This window comes from Aphidius gifuensis, linkage group LG1, assembly GCF_014905175.1.
Source record: "Aphidius gifuensis isolate YNYX2018 linkage group LG1, ASM1490517v1, whole genome shotgun sequence".
NCBI lineage: Eukaryota > Metazoa > Arthropoda > Insecta > Hymenoptera > Braconidae > Aphidius > Aphidius gifuensis.
This window is the reverse complement of record NC_057788.1, coordinates 23303561-23322427: the sequence shown is the minus strand read 5'-3', so window position 1 is coordinate 23322427 and position 18867 is coordinate 23303561. Positions and strand designations below refer to the sequence as shown.

The window sequence follows — 18867 nt, the reverse complement described above, 5'->3', positions numbered from 1 at the left end:
GGTAAATTTTAAACATAGAATCGGTTGGAAAATACGTACTCAAGAAAACTAGAGATCTAATAGATATTCTGGTCTTCTTGTATGTACTAAATAACGAATAATAAACGAAGGGATACTATTGCTGTCGATGGATATTGTTATTTGCCAGCTTTGGTATGGGATAATATAAATTTAAAAAAAATAAAAAGACTCAAGATGAGCAAATGGTCAGATGAACAACAAAAAAAATTTTAAAGAAAGCAACATCAAATTGCTTCTTGATAAATTAGCTTTTATCTAAATAAACAATTGATTTAATAAAACAAATGCCACTGACCTTTTGCAGCCTCTGGACATCTAGATGTTTTCAGCTCGGCCCTGGAGTTGATTCCTTTGATGTCCAACAGGTCAACAGGAACCACTAACACCATCACTATCACCACTCATTGTTTAACAGTTTCACTGAATCAAACTTCACTATCAGTTTCAATAGTTAACTTAAACACATGAGATAAACTTTTAAAAAGACAATCTGTAATAATGAAAAATAATATAATTAATATAAATATTGAGAAAATTAATTCTAGCTGAAAACTACAATGTTATAATTTTTTACATTAACTAATCTAGACTCAAATAACAATTGTCTTACACTCATAAACACAAGTACACCATTTGTAACATCAACAATGAGCTTATCTTTGTTATGTCCTGGAACTTATGTTCAATGTTGTGTCGTAAATTGTAAATTGTTAATTTATAAACAAAAGAAAAAAAAATAACCGAAACCACCACATGATCTATATTATTTTTTTGTGTTGACAAAGCTAGACTCAACTAATTAGCATTAAATATAACTCGTTAATTATAAACTATCAATTGTCTTGTATGATGCATGTGCATCATTAACAACATCAACATGAGTTTGTACTTGTAAATTATACTCATTGTTGTGTCATGCATGGTACATTATTAATTAACAAGCAAAACAAAACAAAAAACACCGCCTATCAAATAATCGAGCCTGACAGCACCAACATATTACATTTATATTTGGCATCTATTTCATAATATCAATTGTTATTAATGTTATTTTGTAACATATTTTATAACATGAGACTCAGCCACTAGATTATTTATTTTTGTAGAATGCATCATATGTACAACAACAAAATACAATGTATTTATTTATTTATTTTGTTAATAAATAGGTTGTATTTATATGCTAAATCTACATTATTTGCTCATATACAATTTTTAACTAAAATTATAAATTATTAATAAATTTAATTATTAAACATTATTTTGCTCGTAAGACAATTACAAAACAACACAACAAATTATATGAGTATTTCAATAAATAGAATTAATTGTTTATTTGTCCAAAATGTCGTGTGTCATTAAATCAATAAATTGAACATTTAATTGTTTATTATTGTGATAATTAATATAAATACCTGGATTTGTAGAGACTGTAAAATTTTTGCAAAACGATCATTTTACTCACCGAATAATGCTGACGGGCGTTTGTCATATCTTTGTCATAAATTTTGTTTTACGTATATTAGCAAACAATTATACACTCAATTGATAGAGAAACGCTTATTTAACAATAATATCACAAATTTACAATTTATTAAACACTTAAATTGCACAAAAAAAGCTGATTTCGACGGACGCAGCAACCACATACTAGCACGACACCAAAAGTGAAGTTAATCAAAATGGCCGCCAGAGGCCAAAAAATTGACAAAATTTTTTTCGACAATTATTAAGTAATAATTGTTTTAATTGTTAAATAATAATTAATAAAAAATATTAGTAATAAAATTATAATAAAATTTATTGTTATTAATTAATAAATAAGTTTTAAAAAAAACAAAATTTTCATGATAATTGAACGTCAGTCGGTAAAGCAGATGTTATTTTTTAAAACTAATTTATTAATTAATAACAATAAATTTTATTGTAATTTTATTACTAATATTTTTTATTAATTATTATCTAACAATTAAAATAATTATTACTTAATAATTGTTGAAAAAAATTTTGTCAATTTTTTGGCCTCTGGCGGCCATTTTGATTAACTTCACTTTTGGTGTCGTGCCAGTACGTGGTCGCTGCGTCCGCTGTAATCAGATCTTTTGGCGCAATTTAAGTGTTCAATAAATCGTAAATTTGTGATATTATTGTTAAATAAACGTTTGTCTATCATTTAAATGTATAATTGTTGCCTAATATTACGTAAAACAAAAGATATTTGCAAATAAAATTTATGACAAAGTGACGCTAGCAAAAGCCGGCCAACATTATTCGTGTGAGTAAAAAAATGTCGTTTTGCAAATAATTTTTACAGTCTACTAGCTCAGAATAATTATTAGAACAATTATTTATATTAATTATCACGATAATAAACAATTAAATACTCAATTTATTTAATTTAATAACACACGACAACCTAACCTCTACAATTTTTGGACAAATAATTATTAATTCTATTTATTGAAAAAAAAATACTCATATAGTCGTTTGTTGTGCTGTTTTAATGTTGTCAAATTATTTTTGAGCATAAATAATAGTTTAAATGTGTTATTTATTAATTATTTATTAATAATTTATTAATTTTCAGAATCCAAAAAATATCAAAAGCAGACAATGGAATGGAGCAACAAAAAAAAAATTGTTAGACCTGGTGATATTGACAAAAAAACAAAGGTAATATTATTTATTTATTTAAATAATAATAACAACAATAAAAAAAATAACAATAATAAATAAATAAATGAATGACAATGTGTAAATTGTTGAATTGTAGATTTGGCATATGATACATTTTCTTTTTATTAACAAAAAATAATTTATATTTATTTTACATTTATTATTTTTTATTGTTTAGCTGCTGATGAACCTGTAGATGTCTAATTGAAGTCTCATGTTATAACAATAACAAAATTAACAATAACAATTGATGGTATATGAAGATAGATGCCAAATATAAATTGTGTAAGTATTGTTGGTGCTGTCGAACCATTATTTGATAGACGGTGTGTTGGTTTTGGTTTGTTTTTGCTTGTTAATTAATAATGTACCATGCATGACACAACTATGAGTATAATTTACAAGTACAAACTCATGTTGATGTTGTTAATGATGCACATGCGTTGATGTATACAAGACAATTGATAGTTTATAATCAACATGTTACATTTAATGATAATTTATTGAGTCTATAGTTTTATAAACACAATAAATAACATAGACGATGTTTTTTTTTATTGTTTAGCAGCTGATGAATCCATGGATGTTTCATATAAATTCATATGATCAAACATGCTAAAGCATTCCATCAATTAGAAGACTTATAACAGCTACAACATCAACATTCGGTGGCACAGATCGACTTGTGAATATAAAATCATATAATTGAAGTCTCCAAAACTAAATAAGACGTTTTATCAATAAGTATATTAACAAAAATCACATCACATCAATATATTGTTGATGTTGTTACAATTCAAATGAATATGTTGGTTGTTATAAACATTTAGCAAGCTCATTATGATTTTTTGTGATTTAGAAAATATCGTCTGATAGTGTTTCCTTAATATTATACAATACTGATTGGTAGGACAAGTTGTGTGTTACATTTAATTAATTACGTAAAAAAACTAAATGAATATTAGCTTTTTCTCATTGTTTGAGAGATTAGGTTTGACTTTTTATGAATGAAGTGTGATTAGTATTAGAGTCAGTGTTAAAATCAGTATTAGAGTCAGTGATGATAGATTAGGTTTGACTTTTTATGAATGAAGTGTGATTAGTATTAGAGTCAGTGTTAAAATCAGTATTAGAGTCAGTGATAGCGTTAGAGTCATTTTTTGAAGAAGTGATTGTGATAAAAGTTGTGTCAGTTATCGAGTCAGTGTTGTGCTTGTGATTCCTGTATGTTAAACCTAAATGAATGTAACCTGTATGTTAAACAACATGAATCATCTTCCTTCTGGGATCACCTGACAACATCTACATCTCATCATGCTCCAAAAGGTAAGTGGCATCTGTTCTCTTGAATCATTTGTTTATTTACAGGAAACTTGCTCTATCATGAAACAATACTTCTACATGTTATATTTCCCTTTTTATTATTTGTTTATTTAGCGTTTCAATATGACTTATCATTATATAGCCCACATCATGCAATTAATACTAATTAATATTCTTTGCACTACTCTGAAAATAATACAACGAATGACCATGAAAAATACAAGCTTTTTAAAATCAAATGATTAGTCGGGTAATAATAAAATCAATGAAAATAATTAATTTAATCTGTTTATTTTATTCACAGTTGAAATAATCAATAATAATTCAAGCCTTCATATCAGAATATCAAATATTCTAACATTAAATTCTTTGTATTATTTTCAGACAAATAATAATATGATCGTTAACAGTCTCTTTATTAAGCTCTTCAAAGAATGACATTAAATAAAAAAAAACAAATTTCATTCTTCCATTTTCACACTTTCATATATATTTTTTTTATTTTAATATTGTCATTATTGGCAGTTTTTTATGAAGCACTGGGAAAAATTTATCAAACACATATTTTTTATTTTTTAGTTGTTTTCTTGTTGTTGTCGTTGTTGTTGTTGTTATTGTTGTTATTTTTTTTCTTGCTTTTACAAAACAGCAAAACAATTTATTAATAATTGTAAATATAAAAATTATATTTATTTAAAAATAATCATAAAAATAGTTATCAAATATAAACATAGAATAGTAATTTTTTTTTTTTTTCTATTTCTTAACAGGCAAACATTTTTTTATCACTTGCTTTCAATATATATATAAAAAAAAAACGATTACAAAAAATACAATCGTAACTTGTTCAATATTTTTTTATCGAGTTGTTTATTTATATAATAATAATAATAGTCTATTTGCTTAATGTTTAGTTGGCGAGTCATTACTTTCAATGATTTAATAATAATTAATATGATCTTCAATCATTTTCCTTTTTTTAATTTTTGCGATAATATTTACACCATAATGATCAATATTTATTAATTTAATATATCTTCAACATTTAAATACCAATTCATTATTAAAAATCATCGGGAATACTGGATTATTTTTTTTAGTTATTATTATTAACATTAAGTATTAGTCGTGATAATTATTTTATCATTTTTTTTTTTTTTTTTTTTTTTTTAGCACATAATCACCGAGGTTCATGTATTTTTTTTGAAATTTAAACAATAAGAGATTTACATTTTATCGCATGATGAAATTTTTTCAGTTATACTGTAAATTATTATTCATCAATTCAAATTTTTTTATTCAATTTTTAGCTTTTCTATGAAAAAAAAAAAAAAAAAAATGTATCGCCAGCGTTACTATTTGCACGTTGCCCCGCGCATTTTTATTAATTATTTTTTAAATCACTTGCTATTTATTTAATTAATATACATTTATTATTTTTTTTTTTTGTTCTTTCTCGTTCCTAATTATTGCAGTCTTTTTTTTGTTTTTTTTTTTCTCATGAATATAAAGGTACATAAATGAATTTTGTTTTTTCGTTAATTACTAAGTGAATGCATGAACTTGGTATTTTTTAAAATATCAAGCGAGCTCAAAAATTTAATAATGCACGCGTTAGTTCGTGTATCACATGTGATACACGTCACGTGAATAATAAAATTGTAATTTATAAAAATAATAATATTATAGATAACAATGAGACTGTGGAAATTTTTTTTAATCAATTACATAACATTTTTGTTTTTTTTTTTTTTTTACATCACTGGATTTGTCACTGTTAAACACAGTCTCGTTACTGTATCAAAAAAAAAAACCTCGTTAATTGTATATTGCAAGTAAACCAAATTCGTAATTTTCTATTTTTATTAATAATAATAATTAAGTATGGACGGTTTATCATCATAAACAAATATATATTTTTTTCGAGAAAGGCACAAGGCAACGTTGCTTTTATAACATACCTAATAATAATTGTAAAAAAATTATATTTAAAAAACGAAAAAATTCACATTATTAAGTACACCATTGCGAAAAAATATTCTACATTTTTTTTTTTTTTTTTTTAAGTAATTTGTTAATTTTTTTTTAAAAAAAAAGACCAAAAATGGTAGAAAATACTTGATTCGTTATTGTCATGAAATCAATAATATTATTTCATTTTTTCATAAATACAAACTTTCCAAGATTATTATTATCTTAAAAAAGGTATAAAAAAAAAAAAAATTATAATTATTTATTCATTTACTCTATATCATCCATCTACCTCGGTAAAAAAAAAATAAGAAAATAAAAAAAAAAAAAAAATTGCGTGCGCCCAATATTCATCCGGTCATTATAAAAATTTCAGTCTCACTCGCACCTGGACATCAGCCACACTTGGCTATCTCCAGGAAAAAAAAAATATATATATATATAAATATATTTTAACGACAGGAATGCAAGTTCTTTCAAACTTTTGTCGCTGGAAGCATTTTTTTTTTATTTTTTTTTTTAATTTTTAATATAAAATATATTTACTCTATTAATTTATATATATGTATTTTTTTTTTTTTACTTTTTTCTTACTTTTTTTTATTATATATATAATGTATAGTTTCAAAAATTTCTATAAATAAGTTTCTATGTAAAAAAAAAAAAAAAAAGTGTGTCCCCTCACCAATGATCTTAAATACTAAATTACAGTCATTTTTTAAATTGTTTTTTTTTATAAATTTTTTTTTTTCGTTTTATCTGATGAATGAATAATTATTATTTATTAGATTTAAAAAAAAAAAAAAATGTTTATATAAATAATTAAGTATTAATGATCACCTCGAAGAAGTTCCATTAATAAATTAAAAGAACAACCTTCACCTTCAGCTCGTTTTTGTGTTAATAATTCTTTACCAGCTTGACAAGTACGTTGAAGATCTGGTATTCGTAATAATAATTCACCAAATTTAGCTGGCATATCTGGAAATTTTCCTATTGTATATTGTTGTAATGCTTGAAGTGCTTTTTCTTGTGATGAACGTACTTTTTCTGGTTCTTTAAGTTCACTTGTATCTGATGTCAATAGTACAATTACCTATTTGAAAAAACAAAAATAAATTAATTAATATTATAATAATCAATAATGTGTATAAATTATACTTTTAAAAAATGCTTACTTTCATGGCAACATATTCATATTGATCAACTTTTAGTCTTCTTAAATTATCAGTAAAAGCAAGCATTCTTTCAATACAAGTTGCTAAACCCAATTGTCTTGCTTGTTCAAGTGTTATTGATTTACCCAATGATACACGTATTTCACCAGGTGTTGTCATACTACGAAAACAACATGAAAATAATAATAATTCACACCATGAATTAATAAGTAATAATATTTGATCATCAATTGATATATTTTTAAATAATGGCAAACTTTTACACCATTTTACTATTTTATATAATCTATGATCAGCAATATTGCACAAATTTGATAGAAAATCTGGTGAATTTGTATTTGGATTTAAATTTGTTGTATTATTGTTTGTTGAATTATCATCATCATGATTTGATGTTGATGTTGATGATGATGAGGTTGGAGTTGTTGTTGTCGTCGCTGTTGTTGTTTCTGTTGTTGCCTTTGATAAATCAGATGTTGATATTGTTCCTTTTGTTTCTTCAAAATTATTATTACCGATATCTAATGATTCACTTGAAGGACCACTAGCACTATTAGCAGTATTACTATTACCACCACCACTACTACTCCCACTTGCACGATCGTTATCATTGTAATGCCAAAGATGTTCGACATCCATTATTTCTTGTAATAATTGTGGTACTGGTAATTTATTTAAATTATTCCAATGATGTCTACCACCACCTCCACCTCCACTACCACCACTACTATGATAATGTTCATTACCAGATGGTGCTGGACTACAATTACCACCAGTCATTTTATCACCAGATAAACTATTTGTATTATTATTATTATTATTATTACCAATTAAATTTGCTGGTATTGTATATGTACATTGATATGTACTTCTACCACCACGTGTTCTATCTTCTCTAATTGCTTCAAGTTTCATTCCCATATTTAAACATTTATCAAAACGACATGCTGGACATTTTTTACGTGTACCAACAGTTACTGGACATATTGCTCCTCTAAGACATACATAATTTTTACGATTTTGTACAGTACGTTTAAAAAAACCTTTACATGATTCACATGAAAATATACCATAATGAAAACCACTTATTTTATCACCACATATTGGACATGGACTATTTATAAGTTGTTGTCTTGTTGATATGCCTGATGAGGCTAGAGGTACTTTACAATCTTCTTGATCATCATGTTGTTCAGATAAATCTGTTTGATTATTATTACTATTATTATTATAAGTATTTGTTATTGTTGATGATGATGATGATGATGGTGATGATATAGGTAAATGTAATGGGCTTCCAGTTTGTGATATTTGCTGATGATATTGTTGTTGTGATTGTTGATGATGTTGCTGTTGTTGTTGTTGTTGTTGATGATGATGATGTTGATGATGCTGCTGATGGTGATGATGATGCTGATGATGATGTTGTGCATGACGTGGTTGTTGAATAGGTGAATGAGTTGGTGGACTTAGAGAACCATAACTATAACAGCTACTTGAAGCATCAGAATTATTTCGTGATAATGAATGTGACAATGATAATGATGATGTTGAATTATTAAAACTTTGACGTGATAATGTTGATGATGGTATTGGACTACCAGAACCAAGAGCTGAATGACGTGCAGCATGAGGACTTTGTGTTGGTGATGAAAATACACTGTATGCCGAATGTATTGCTGAATCAGGTGATGGTACTTGTGATCTTGTATGACCATGTTTTGTTAAATGATGACGTGGATTTAATATTGGACTGTGATTTGGTGTTGTATTATTATAATTATCCAGCAACTTATCAACAATTAATGGTAAATCATTTTGTTGATTTTGATCGTCTCGCTGAGAGTGCAATTGTTGTTGTTGATGATGATGTTGATGCTGCTGTTGTTGTTGTAATTGATGATGGTGATGATGTTGTTGTTGTTGTTGATTTTGTATATGATGATGATGATGATGATTTTGTAAATGTTGAGAATGTGAAAGTGGCATTACAGCTTCATGAGAAGATAATCCAGGACTTGAACAATAATCAGGTTCTGGTTTAATTGGATATTTTTGTGTTTCTGGTGTTACTGGACTTGGACTACATGCTTGTACACCTTCCATTGATGTTTCTTCATGATCTTGATTCATAATTGTATTTGATGACATTTCATGATCAGATAATTCACCTTCCCATGACATTGGTCTTTCTGGTTGTTGTTGTTGTTGTTGATGATGTACATTATTATTATTATTTGTTGTTGTTATTCCACATTCAGATTCAGAATCACGTTTTTTTTTTGTACGAAGATTAACACCACGAAAATCAATTTTTGATACTTCTCCATCACTATCTTCAACATCATCATCAACTGATGAATTCTCTGGTAATTGATGATCTGTTAATGTTGATGCTGGACTACCACACGATGATACCACTGATACTGTTACACCATTTTGACCACCAAGATATTTTATATTTTTAACTGAAAATAATAATTATATAAATTAATTAATATATATAAAGATAGATATAATAATAAATAAACTTACCATCGTGTACATCTTGTGCTTGGGGTACATTTATTGTTGTTACTGATACATTTTTTCCTGTATCTGATAAACGTGATGTTATTACTGAAGTTGATGCAACTGTTGTTGATGTTGTTATTGATGATGATGTTGATGATGAAGTTTTCCATATTTGTGCTGGTGACCACCAACCCGAGCCCTCCGTCGGCCCGTTACGTTCCGACATTTTCAGCTAATGTTTAAATTATAATTAATTATCAAAAAATAAACTTCTTTTATGTCACGTGACATCAATCTTTTTAGCATCCTGAGTACGCATATACTTCATATAAATATATTCGTCTTGATATATTATTTATTTGTATCAAGTAGCTCCAAATCTGTAAAAAAATCCAAACAAAAATTTACATTATTAATTTTTTTTTAATTTAAATATTGTTTATAAATTAATTTAAAAAAAAAAAAAGTATAAAATTATTGATAATTAAATCAAAATTTGATGAGAGTATCCATATCTCTTTGTGAGAGCATGTGCGTAACGGTCGTCCAGGCAAGGCCGGCCCACTTCCGGTACCCGTAAACGACCTTCGCACGGAAATGGACACAAGCACATGACCGGCAAATGCTTAGAAGAAATGACTAATATTTCAATATACATATGCCTTGAAAAAAATATTAACAAAAAAAAAGAAAAAAAAAAGAAGAGAAATAATATATATTTTTTTTTTAAACTATAAAACAGGACAAAGAAGTTTTGTGATATGAAAATATATAAAATATACAAGCTAGACGATTTCTCGTCTGCCAGAAGCATGAATATAATTTTTATTTTTAAAAAAATATTATTTAATAAATTATTGTACAGCTAGTTTTGCGATATGGCAGACAGCAGGGTACAACGAGTTAGTATGAAAGGTTCATTCTCAATGATTGCCGTGGGGCTTATGTATATATAAAATTTTAAAATTAAAATTTTTTGATGCTATATGCTGTGTATGTGTTACTCATAAAATGAAGTTAATAAAAAAAATATATTTGATGATAGTAGACAAGTTTAAAATTGGTGGGAAAAAAATCATAAAGATCAATAGAAAATTTACGTTTATAATTTGTGTTTATGTATATTTTTATAGACACACAACACGGACACACACACACACACACACACACACTTAGTTTTTTTTTTTTATTATAAAAAAATAGAAATGTAAAATAATAAAATAAATAGAAAAAAAAAGACAAAGATATAGAGTTGACGCGAGGTCGACAAGGGAGAGTATATAATATCTATACACGCATTGCATTCCATCGGGGACCACCGTGTATGTACACACTGTAAAAAAAAACTTTGCCGGTGGTTTCTTTCTCTCGAAAATTCTCCTTTTTTTTTTTTTTTTTTTTCTTTTCAAGTTTCATCTTAATCATTATGATGATGATGATGATAAAATAAAATCCATGGACCTTCTGATTAGCGACTGTCTTACCGGAAATTCCATAATCGATTTAAATGATAAAATTATATTTGAAAAAAATAAATATTTTACTAATGATAAATGATAAATAATAATAATTATTTTTTTAATAATTTCATATGGGGTTATATATATAAATTTAATTTCTCTCAAGTTTTTTGAAAAAATTTTATGTGAGAATTTACCAAGGCCTGTGCCGGAACCTGTTTTCGCACTTTTTCTTTTTTCCATCGATTAATAAAATAAATAGATAATCACAGGACCTGCATTCCTGTCGGTCCACCACCACCACTTTAACCACCACCAACACCACCATTTTACAAACATACAAAATGTCTACTCTCTTACATAAATTATGCTTTAACACTCGCAATTCTCACAAGTTTAAGAGGGGTAAACTCTTTTCATTCTCAACTCGTTCATGTACTGTATACGCATATATAGCTATAAACATAATCCACAATATCATATATGTGTATATATAAGTGTCCGATACAATATTGCTCCTGATGCTGATGTTGAATTTTTTATATATAACTGATGCTTTGGGCGTTGCTCCACACTTGGTATTTTCTTTCTCTTGTACTTGGGTTAATAATAATTATATTCTCCTTCCCTTTTATATATACATTTTTTTTTTTTTATTTTTTTTTCAAATCAAGTCTACATCTATTATGCACAAGACACACACGCGTGTATATTTGTCTCTCTCTCTTTCGCGATTTCTCAATAATTTTCATATAACATATACAATTTATCGTGAGACCCTCATTCGCCATCAATCTATCACGCATGTTATTTACATTTTGCCATTACCAACACTTGAATTATTAATCATCCAATCATTCAATAACAATTAATATATATATATTGAAAATAAATAAGAGCTTTTTTTTTTTTTTTTAATTTTCAAGTATTATAATAAATTATTATTTTTTTTAAACAAAGTATAATTGTGTTTGTTGAAAATTTTTATCAATTTAAAGTTATCTATTTTTATTTATCTCACATAATAGAGGAAATACATATGTGAATGAGAAAAGAATAGTTTTTTTTTTTTTTCATGGTTTTTATCATGTAATATTAAACAAAGAGATAAAAAAAGAAAAAAAAATGTAAAAATATACGTGATAGAGGAAATTCTCTGACCTCAACCGCAGACGCACCTATTCATGACTCAACTCTTTGTTCATCATTATCATTTTTCAAAATCATTTTAATCTTTTTTTTTATATTTTATTAATCCAAAATATTACGACAATAAAAAATTAAAATAATTATATATTTGGATAAAAATTTTTGGAGTATTTTCTTGTGGTTTAAAAAAAACAAAAAAAAAGGATATTTCAAGGGTGCCGAGTGAAAAGTAAAAAAAAGAAAAAGTATTATTAATAATATAAATGTGTATATATATAATATATATAAGCCCACACTTGTGTGTACAAAGTAAAGTACGAAATGAAAGAGCACAAGCACCAAGCACATCAGCGGTAAGGTCAAGGCCCTCAACGCTCTACCCCCATGCACCTTGACGGTCACGTGATGCGACTCAAGGTCTCCTATCCCCACTATATTCATCATCATCATCATCATCATCATCTCATCAAACTGCATCAAATACACACACATACACATACCAATGTAAATATAAAACTGATATAAAATGTGTATGACTGGGATACATTGCACACAATGATTTAGCCGCGTGCACTCAAGCCGGACCGATGGAACGCCCGGTTGTGTTCCTTCGAAACAAGTCTCTTTGTATAATTTTTTTCAGACTACATCACATCATTCTATACACTTTTATTTATTTTTCCTTTTTTTCATCATATATATATATATATACACCAATCATGTCCCTCAAAAAAAAAAAAAAAAACTTTCTTCTTCGTCGGCGTCACATTGTTCAATTTTATTTCAAAGAGAAAATTTCAAGAGAACACACACAGCAAGGATAAAAAAAGGGACCATTATTGTTATTATTATTATTTTGAAATTTCTTTTTTTTTGTTGTTATTATTTTTTATGCAATTGTGTATATATATGACACAATAAAATTATCTAATGTCATGTCATCATTATATATTAAAAAATTAATTATAAAATAATTAATTTATATAGATTTGTAAATTTATATTAATTATTTTCTTTTTTTTTTTTATAATAAAAATATAAATTAGCAGGTGGGTTATAGTGGTAGTAGTGGTGGTGGGATCGACGACCGCACTCTCTATTTTGGGTAGACGTCATCGACCCTGATGTAGTTTTAACATGACAGAATCCGGAAAGAAATATATTTTTTTGTTTAACCGGAAATATATATATATATAATTATCATTATTTTTTAAATACAAACAATATATAAATAAATATAAAATAAAAAATTTAGAAAAAATTGCATCAGATTATATTATTACGCAAGTAAATAATAAACTCGTCGAATCAGCAATAAATATATATATATATATATAAACGATTAATGCCAGCCATGCGATGACGAAATAAATATATATGTATATATTTATTATTATTATTATTATCCAATCATTAAATGCAATTTATTTTTTTTTTATTCATTTTATTTGACTGTATGTTTATTCAACTTTTCGATTAATTTAACTTGAAGACTTGAAGGTATATTTCAATTTTTTTTTAACATTATAAATAAAAGCTTGGTTCATTATGAAATTTTTTTTTTTTGAATTATTTGAAATTTGCCTCTATTTGCTTGATTATTTTTGAAAATATATATGTGTTTTTGTAGGAGAAATTTTTCTTCAACATACAAAAAAATGTATTATTTTATTTAATTTTTTTTCAATGTATTAAGGCTTGGTTCCAATTGATATTGTTCTATGAGGGTTGTTATAATTTAATGGGCCTGATTTCCTTTCACTCAAAGAATTTATTTATTATTTATTATTTATTGCAAATTTATAAATACATTGTGTCATTGTATATACATATTACACTGCACTTAATGTCTTGTTGTTGCATATTTTTTAATAAATATATTTTTTTTTATAAATTTAATTATTTTTAATGAATAATTATATGATATTTAAATTTTATTTTCAATATTAACCTTGACATTTTGAAAATTTAATTTGCAATAATGTTAGGATATACTACTAGGCAATATGATTGACATAAAAATAATTATAAAAAAAATATGTTTTTTCAAAATAATAATTTATGTAAAAACCACACGAGGACAACGTCAAAGTCATAAAATTACCATTCTCTAATGAAACAATCTTATTCAATAATATATTAATAATTACTTAATTATTTTTATATATTGCAAAAAATAATATTAGATTTTAAATTTTAATGAGAATAATTTTTTTAAATAAAATTCTCACTCTTTTTTTTCTCAATTTTATAATTTATTATTGAACAATAACTTTTGCGTGCGTGTGTGTGTGTGTGTGCGTGTGTATTTTATTGTTTTCTTTCATCTTCTTTGTACAATTAAATTGTTAAGACAAAAAAAAAAATTAGATATATTTATTGCAATTATTTTTCTCGAGTGTTTTATTTGTTGTTAAGATCAAAGGTATAAAATAACGTAGAGAGTTTAAGGTCGGTGCCTCGGTATATTACTCTTCTTGTTGGCACTCGTTTTGTATAAAACCAGCAAGAAAGTACTGTTACAAACTGTTTGTCCTTCTTCACATCACAGTAACCAAGAAGTAGCGTTACGTTGGGTCAGGATGCTTCAAAGATATGGTCTTTCTTTCATTTTTTTTTACTCCTTTTTTTTTACTTTGCTTCAAAGTAAATATATATTATTTTTTATTTTTTTTTTTTTGTTTTTAGAAACAATAAATAATAAAACTGAATACAGCTATATAATGAACGTTAATAAATTTTCAATTAAACTAAAATAATTTTAAAAAAATAAATTGAATATATTTATATCAGGAAATATTAAAACGCGATGATAATTATTTTGAGGCGCGGTCTCAGAGAGTTGCGTTTGTCGTCTTCGTCTTCGTCTTCGTCGTCGTCGTCAACGACAAGAATTCCTTATTAATATTCATATAAAATTTATTCTCTCATCATAATAGTCCCTATCTTTTTTTTGAGCACAAGTAAAGGATAAAATTTCAAGGAGATAATATGATAGTCAGGTTGGCACTTTTACGAATAACCCATCATCATCAACAACAGCATAATATATACGTTAAAAATATATATAAATAAATATAAATAATATTAATAACTTTGTTTTTTTAATATAAAATAATAATAATAAAATTGTTGTTTATACTGGTAGCCAAGAGGTGCAATTTCAACATTGTCGTGTATAATATTATGAAAAATAAATAAATAAATAAATAAACGTGGGAGGTTTATGTATAATGAACCATGTTATTCGCGTGAGATAACAACGAGAAGGTAAATACAATCAATTACAATTTGATTTTCTTGAAAAAAATATATATATATATATTAATAAAAAAATTTATCCTGGGTATAATTTTTAAAGATTTAAAAATTACAATAGAATTTTGTCGGTAAAAAAAAAAAAAAAAAAAACAAGTAGTATTTTTGGGATAAAATAATTGAAAATATTTCTGAAAGTTTCTTGTATTATATTTTTTTTTCTTTATCAAGGATATCAATATATAGCGGAATTTTATTGTGGGAGTATTTTATTTGTAATTAACAAAATTAAAAATAATATTAAGTGTAAATATATGAAAAAAAAAATATATCGCGAATGGTCATGAATAAGCACGTGGGATGTACATATGATAAAAAGATATAATAATTTTATTTATTTTTTTATTATTATCATTAATCCTTCAGTCAATTTTCTGATGATTTTTTAAATAATAAGGCAGGCGGAAGTTGATATACGATCGTGACGATTTTTCTTAAAGGTCGAAACGTCAGCTTATGTTACTTTTTCATCATAATGCTCATCAACATTATTATCTTAATTTTTACTAAATGAAAAATAATGTTTAAATGACTTATAATTAAATATATAATTTAATATTGTTTAAATATTTTTTATTATAAAACAAATTTTTTTAGCTAGCTAGTGTGTGTGTGGGATAATTTTTTTAGCTCAATTTTAATAAAAATTTTACTCCAGATTTTTGAAATATCTAAATCTATAGTTATATATATATTAAATCGTGCCTAAATAATTTAACCAATAACACGATTTTATATAATTTTTTTAACCTATATTTTTAGTATACAAATTATATTATTATTTATTTATTTATTTAAATTCATAAATAAAGAAAAATAGAAAAATAAAGAGAGTATATATATGCTGATGAGTTGAGGTCGACTGCATGAACTAAGCATCACATTCAAAGATGATGAGAAGTAAAGACCATAGTAAATAAAATTATAATAATAATAAATAAATAAATAAATAAAAAAGAGGATACGAGTGAGCGTCAATGGCATTACCGTAATCATCACGATATACCGCTAGAAAGTTATATTCGTTATTTTTAATATCACGTATTTTTTATCCCTTTGTCTTTTTGTAGTTATCATATAATAATAATTTTAAAAAATAAAAAAATACATAATACGTAATTGACAAATCATGAAGCTATATGTTTTTGAATGAATAATTTTACAAAAAAAATTATATACAATATATTTTTGGAGTGTTAGTTATATGATGATGATGATGATAAGTTAGAAGGTGAAATAGATACATATTTTTATTTAATATAAATATAATAATAATACATACAAGTGTGAGAAGAGTAGGATAAATATATTAGAGAAAGACATACATTGAATGAATAGAATAAGAGGCTCAAGGTCGGTCGTAGACTGTCAGATGCGCACCGAAATATCAACAATCGTTTATTCGGTTTTAAATTTTTTTTTTTTTTTTTTTTTTTTCTACTTTATTTTCTATTTGAATGCTTTGATCACGTGCCAGTGCTATTGTATTTTTAAAATAACATAAATTATAAAGGATATATATATTCAAGATTTTTATTTACTCTTCTTTATATATTTCATAGAAAAAAAAAAAAAAAAAACATGAAATAAAATAACTTGTCCTACATTTTTATTTTTAAAATCCAATATAAAAATAAATTTTCATCATTTTTGGAGTAATTTTTTTGAATTCTGTTTGTTTTTTTTGATTAAATATTTTTTTTTAATTTAAATAAAAATATTTTACACAAGTTTAAGAAAATATAATTTTTTTTTTTTTTTTTTATAAATGCAGAAAGTTGTTTTGTAATGTAATATTATTGTTATTATTTATATATATATGTGTAATGCAAAATGTGCATGTATATATATAAAGAAAAAAAAATTAAAAAAAAAAAAAATTGTTCGTAACAGGAGCACTCTCACCATAATCGGCTTCGCTCGTGACTTACCTCATGGTTTGTGCCACAGCGTGGTTCCTTATGATGAAAAATAAATATCAGTATATATTTTACTTTTTTTTTTTGAATTTTAAAAAAATCCACATGAATCAGCTTTTACAGTGAAAAAAAAAAAAAATAATAAATATAAATAGCCCTCGAATAGAAGAGAAGGCCACGGGAAGGTCGATGGATTTTCGTTGAATTTTCGAAGGAAAAATCAACAGGGGTTGATTTTTAAATGGAAAAAAAAAACTTTCACGCCACTTATCTTGAAGACTTTTATCTTATTCTCTCTTTCAACCATTCACAATTTAAAAAAAAAAAAAAAAAATCAACTTAAATCACTTTTTTAACTCCCCCATTTAAGTCACCTTGCCAGCTCTCCTCGACGACTTGTTTCTTTCCTTCTCTTTTGCCACCACTATCACCTATTTGGCCTTTCTTGCCGCCATACACTTCACAATGTTTCGTTCTTTCTTTTTTACTCAAGAGAAGAAAATATATATATCACAAATACAACCAGAGCAATATACACAACAAAAAATCCTGACTGGCTATTTTTTTTTTTAGCAATATCTCTGATAAAATTATTATATATTTTTTTTCCAATTGTTATTGTTTATATTTATTATTATTTAGTAGTAGTAGTAGTTGATTATTTTTTTTCTTTATATATATTTTATGATTTGTTTATTTTTCCTTTCGCTTTATATATACTTTTGGCAAATGAATTTTTAAATTTTTTTATTGGTTTGTTTTTTTTCTTCATTTAATTTTTTATAGCCATTTCTTTATTTCCAATTTTTTTTTTCATTTTTTTGTCAACAACAGTCAAATATACTTGTTATATCAAAAACACTGCAAAAAAAAATTGATAAATTGTTAATAAAATAAAAAAATGAGCAAAATATATTATTTTTTTTTTTTTTTTAATATGAAAAAGCATTTATTTATACATCACTTGTTAATATTTCATTAGAATTTTTTTTTTTATAATTTAAAAAACTGGTGATTATTAACAGTGCTGATATATTTTTTTTTTTTCATAAGTATACCTGGACAGATACTTGGTGAACGGGTATAACGGAATGACCTCCGCGCGAGAGACCGCGTCACACCTTTGAGATATATTTATATATATAAATTTTTTATTATATATAGGTATATATGAGAAAAAAATAAAAAAATAATTTCACTTTTCAATTAATTTCCACTCTATACACATTTTATAATATATTCCTTTTTTTTTTAATTCATATTTATCATTATGATTATTTGATTATTTGCTCAACAAAAAATTTCTAGTTTTACTTAGGCACTTAATTATTTGTTGAT

The 18867-nt window shown here is 25.4% G+C and overlaps 1 protein-coding gene across 1 annotated transcript; it reads right to left on the bottom strand.

Moving 5' to 3' along the window:
• Positions 1 to 5340: 5340 nt before the first annotated feature.
• Positions 5341 to 18173, bottom strand: LOC122853540 (nuclear hormone receptor FTZ-F1 beta). Its single transcript, XM_044154044.1, has 4 exons — positions 17542 to 18173; positions 9705 to 10063; positions 7170 to 9637; positions 5341 to 7087 (listed from the first exon to the last, which is right to left on the bottom strand). The coding sequence occupies exons 2-4, from the start codon at positions 9907 to 9909 to the stop codon at positions 6821 to 6823; spliced, it is 2940 nt and encodes a 979-aa protein (XP_044009979.1). The 5' UTR covers positions 9910 to 10063; positions 17542 to 18173; the 3' UTR covers positions 5341 to 6820.
• Positions 18174 to 18867: the final 694 nt, after the last annotated feature.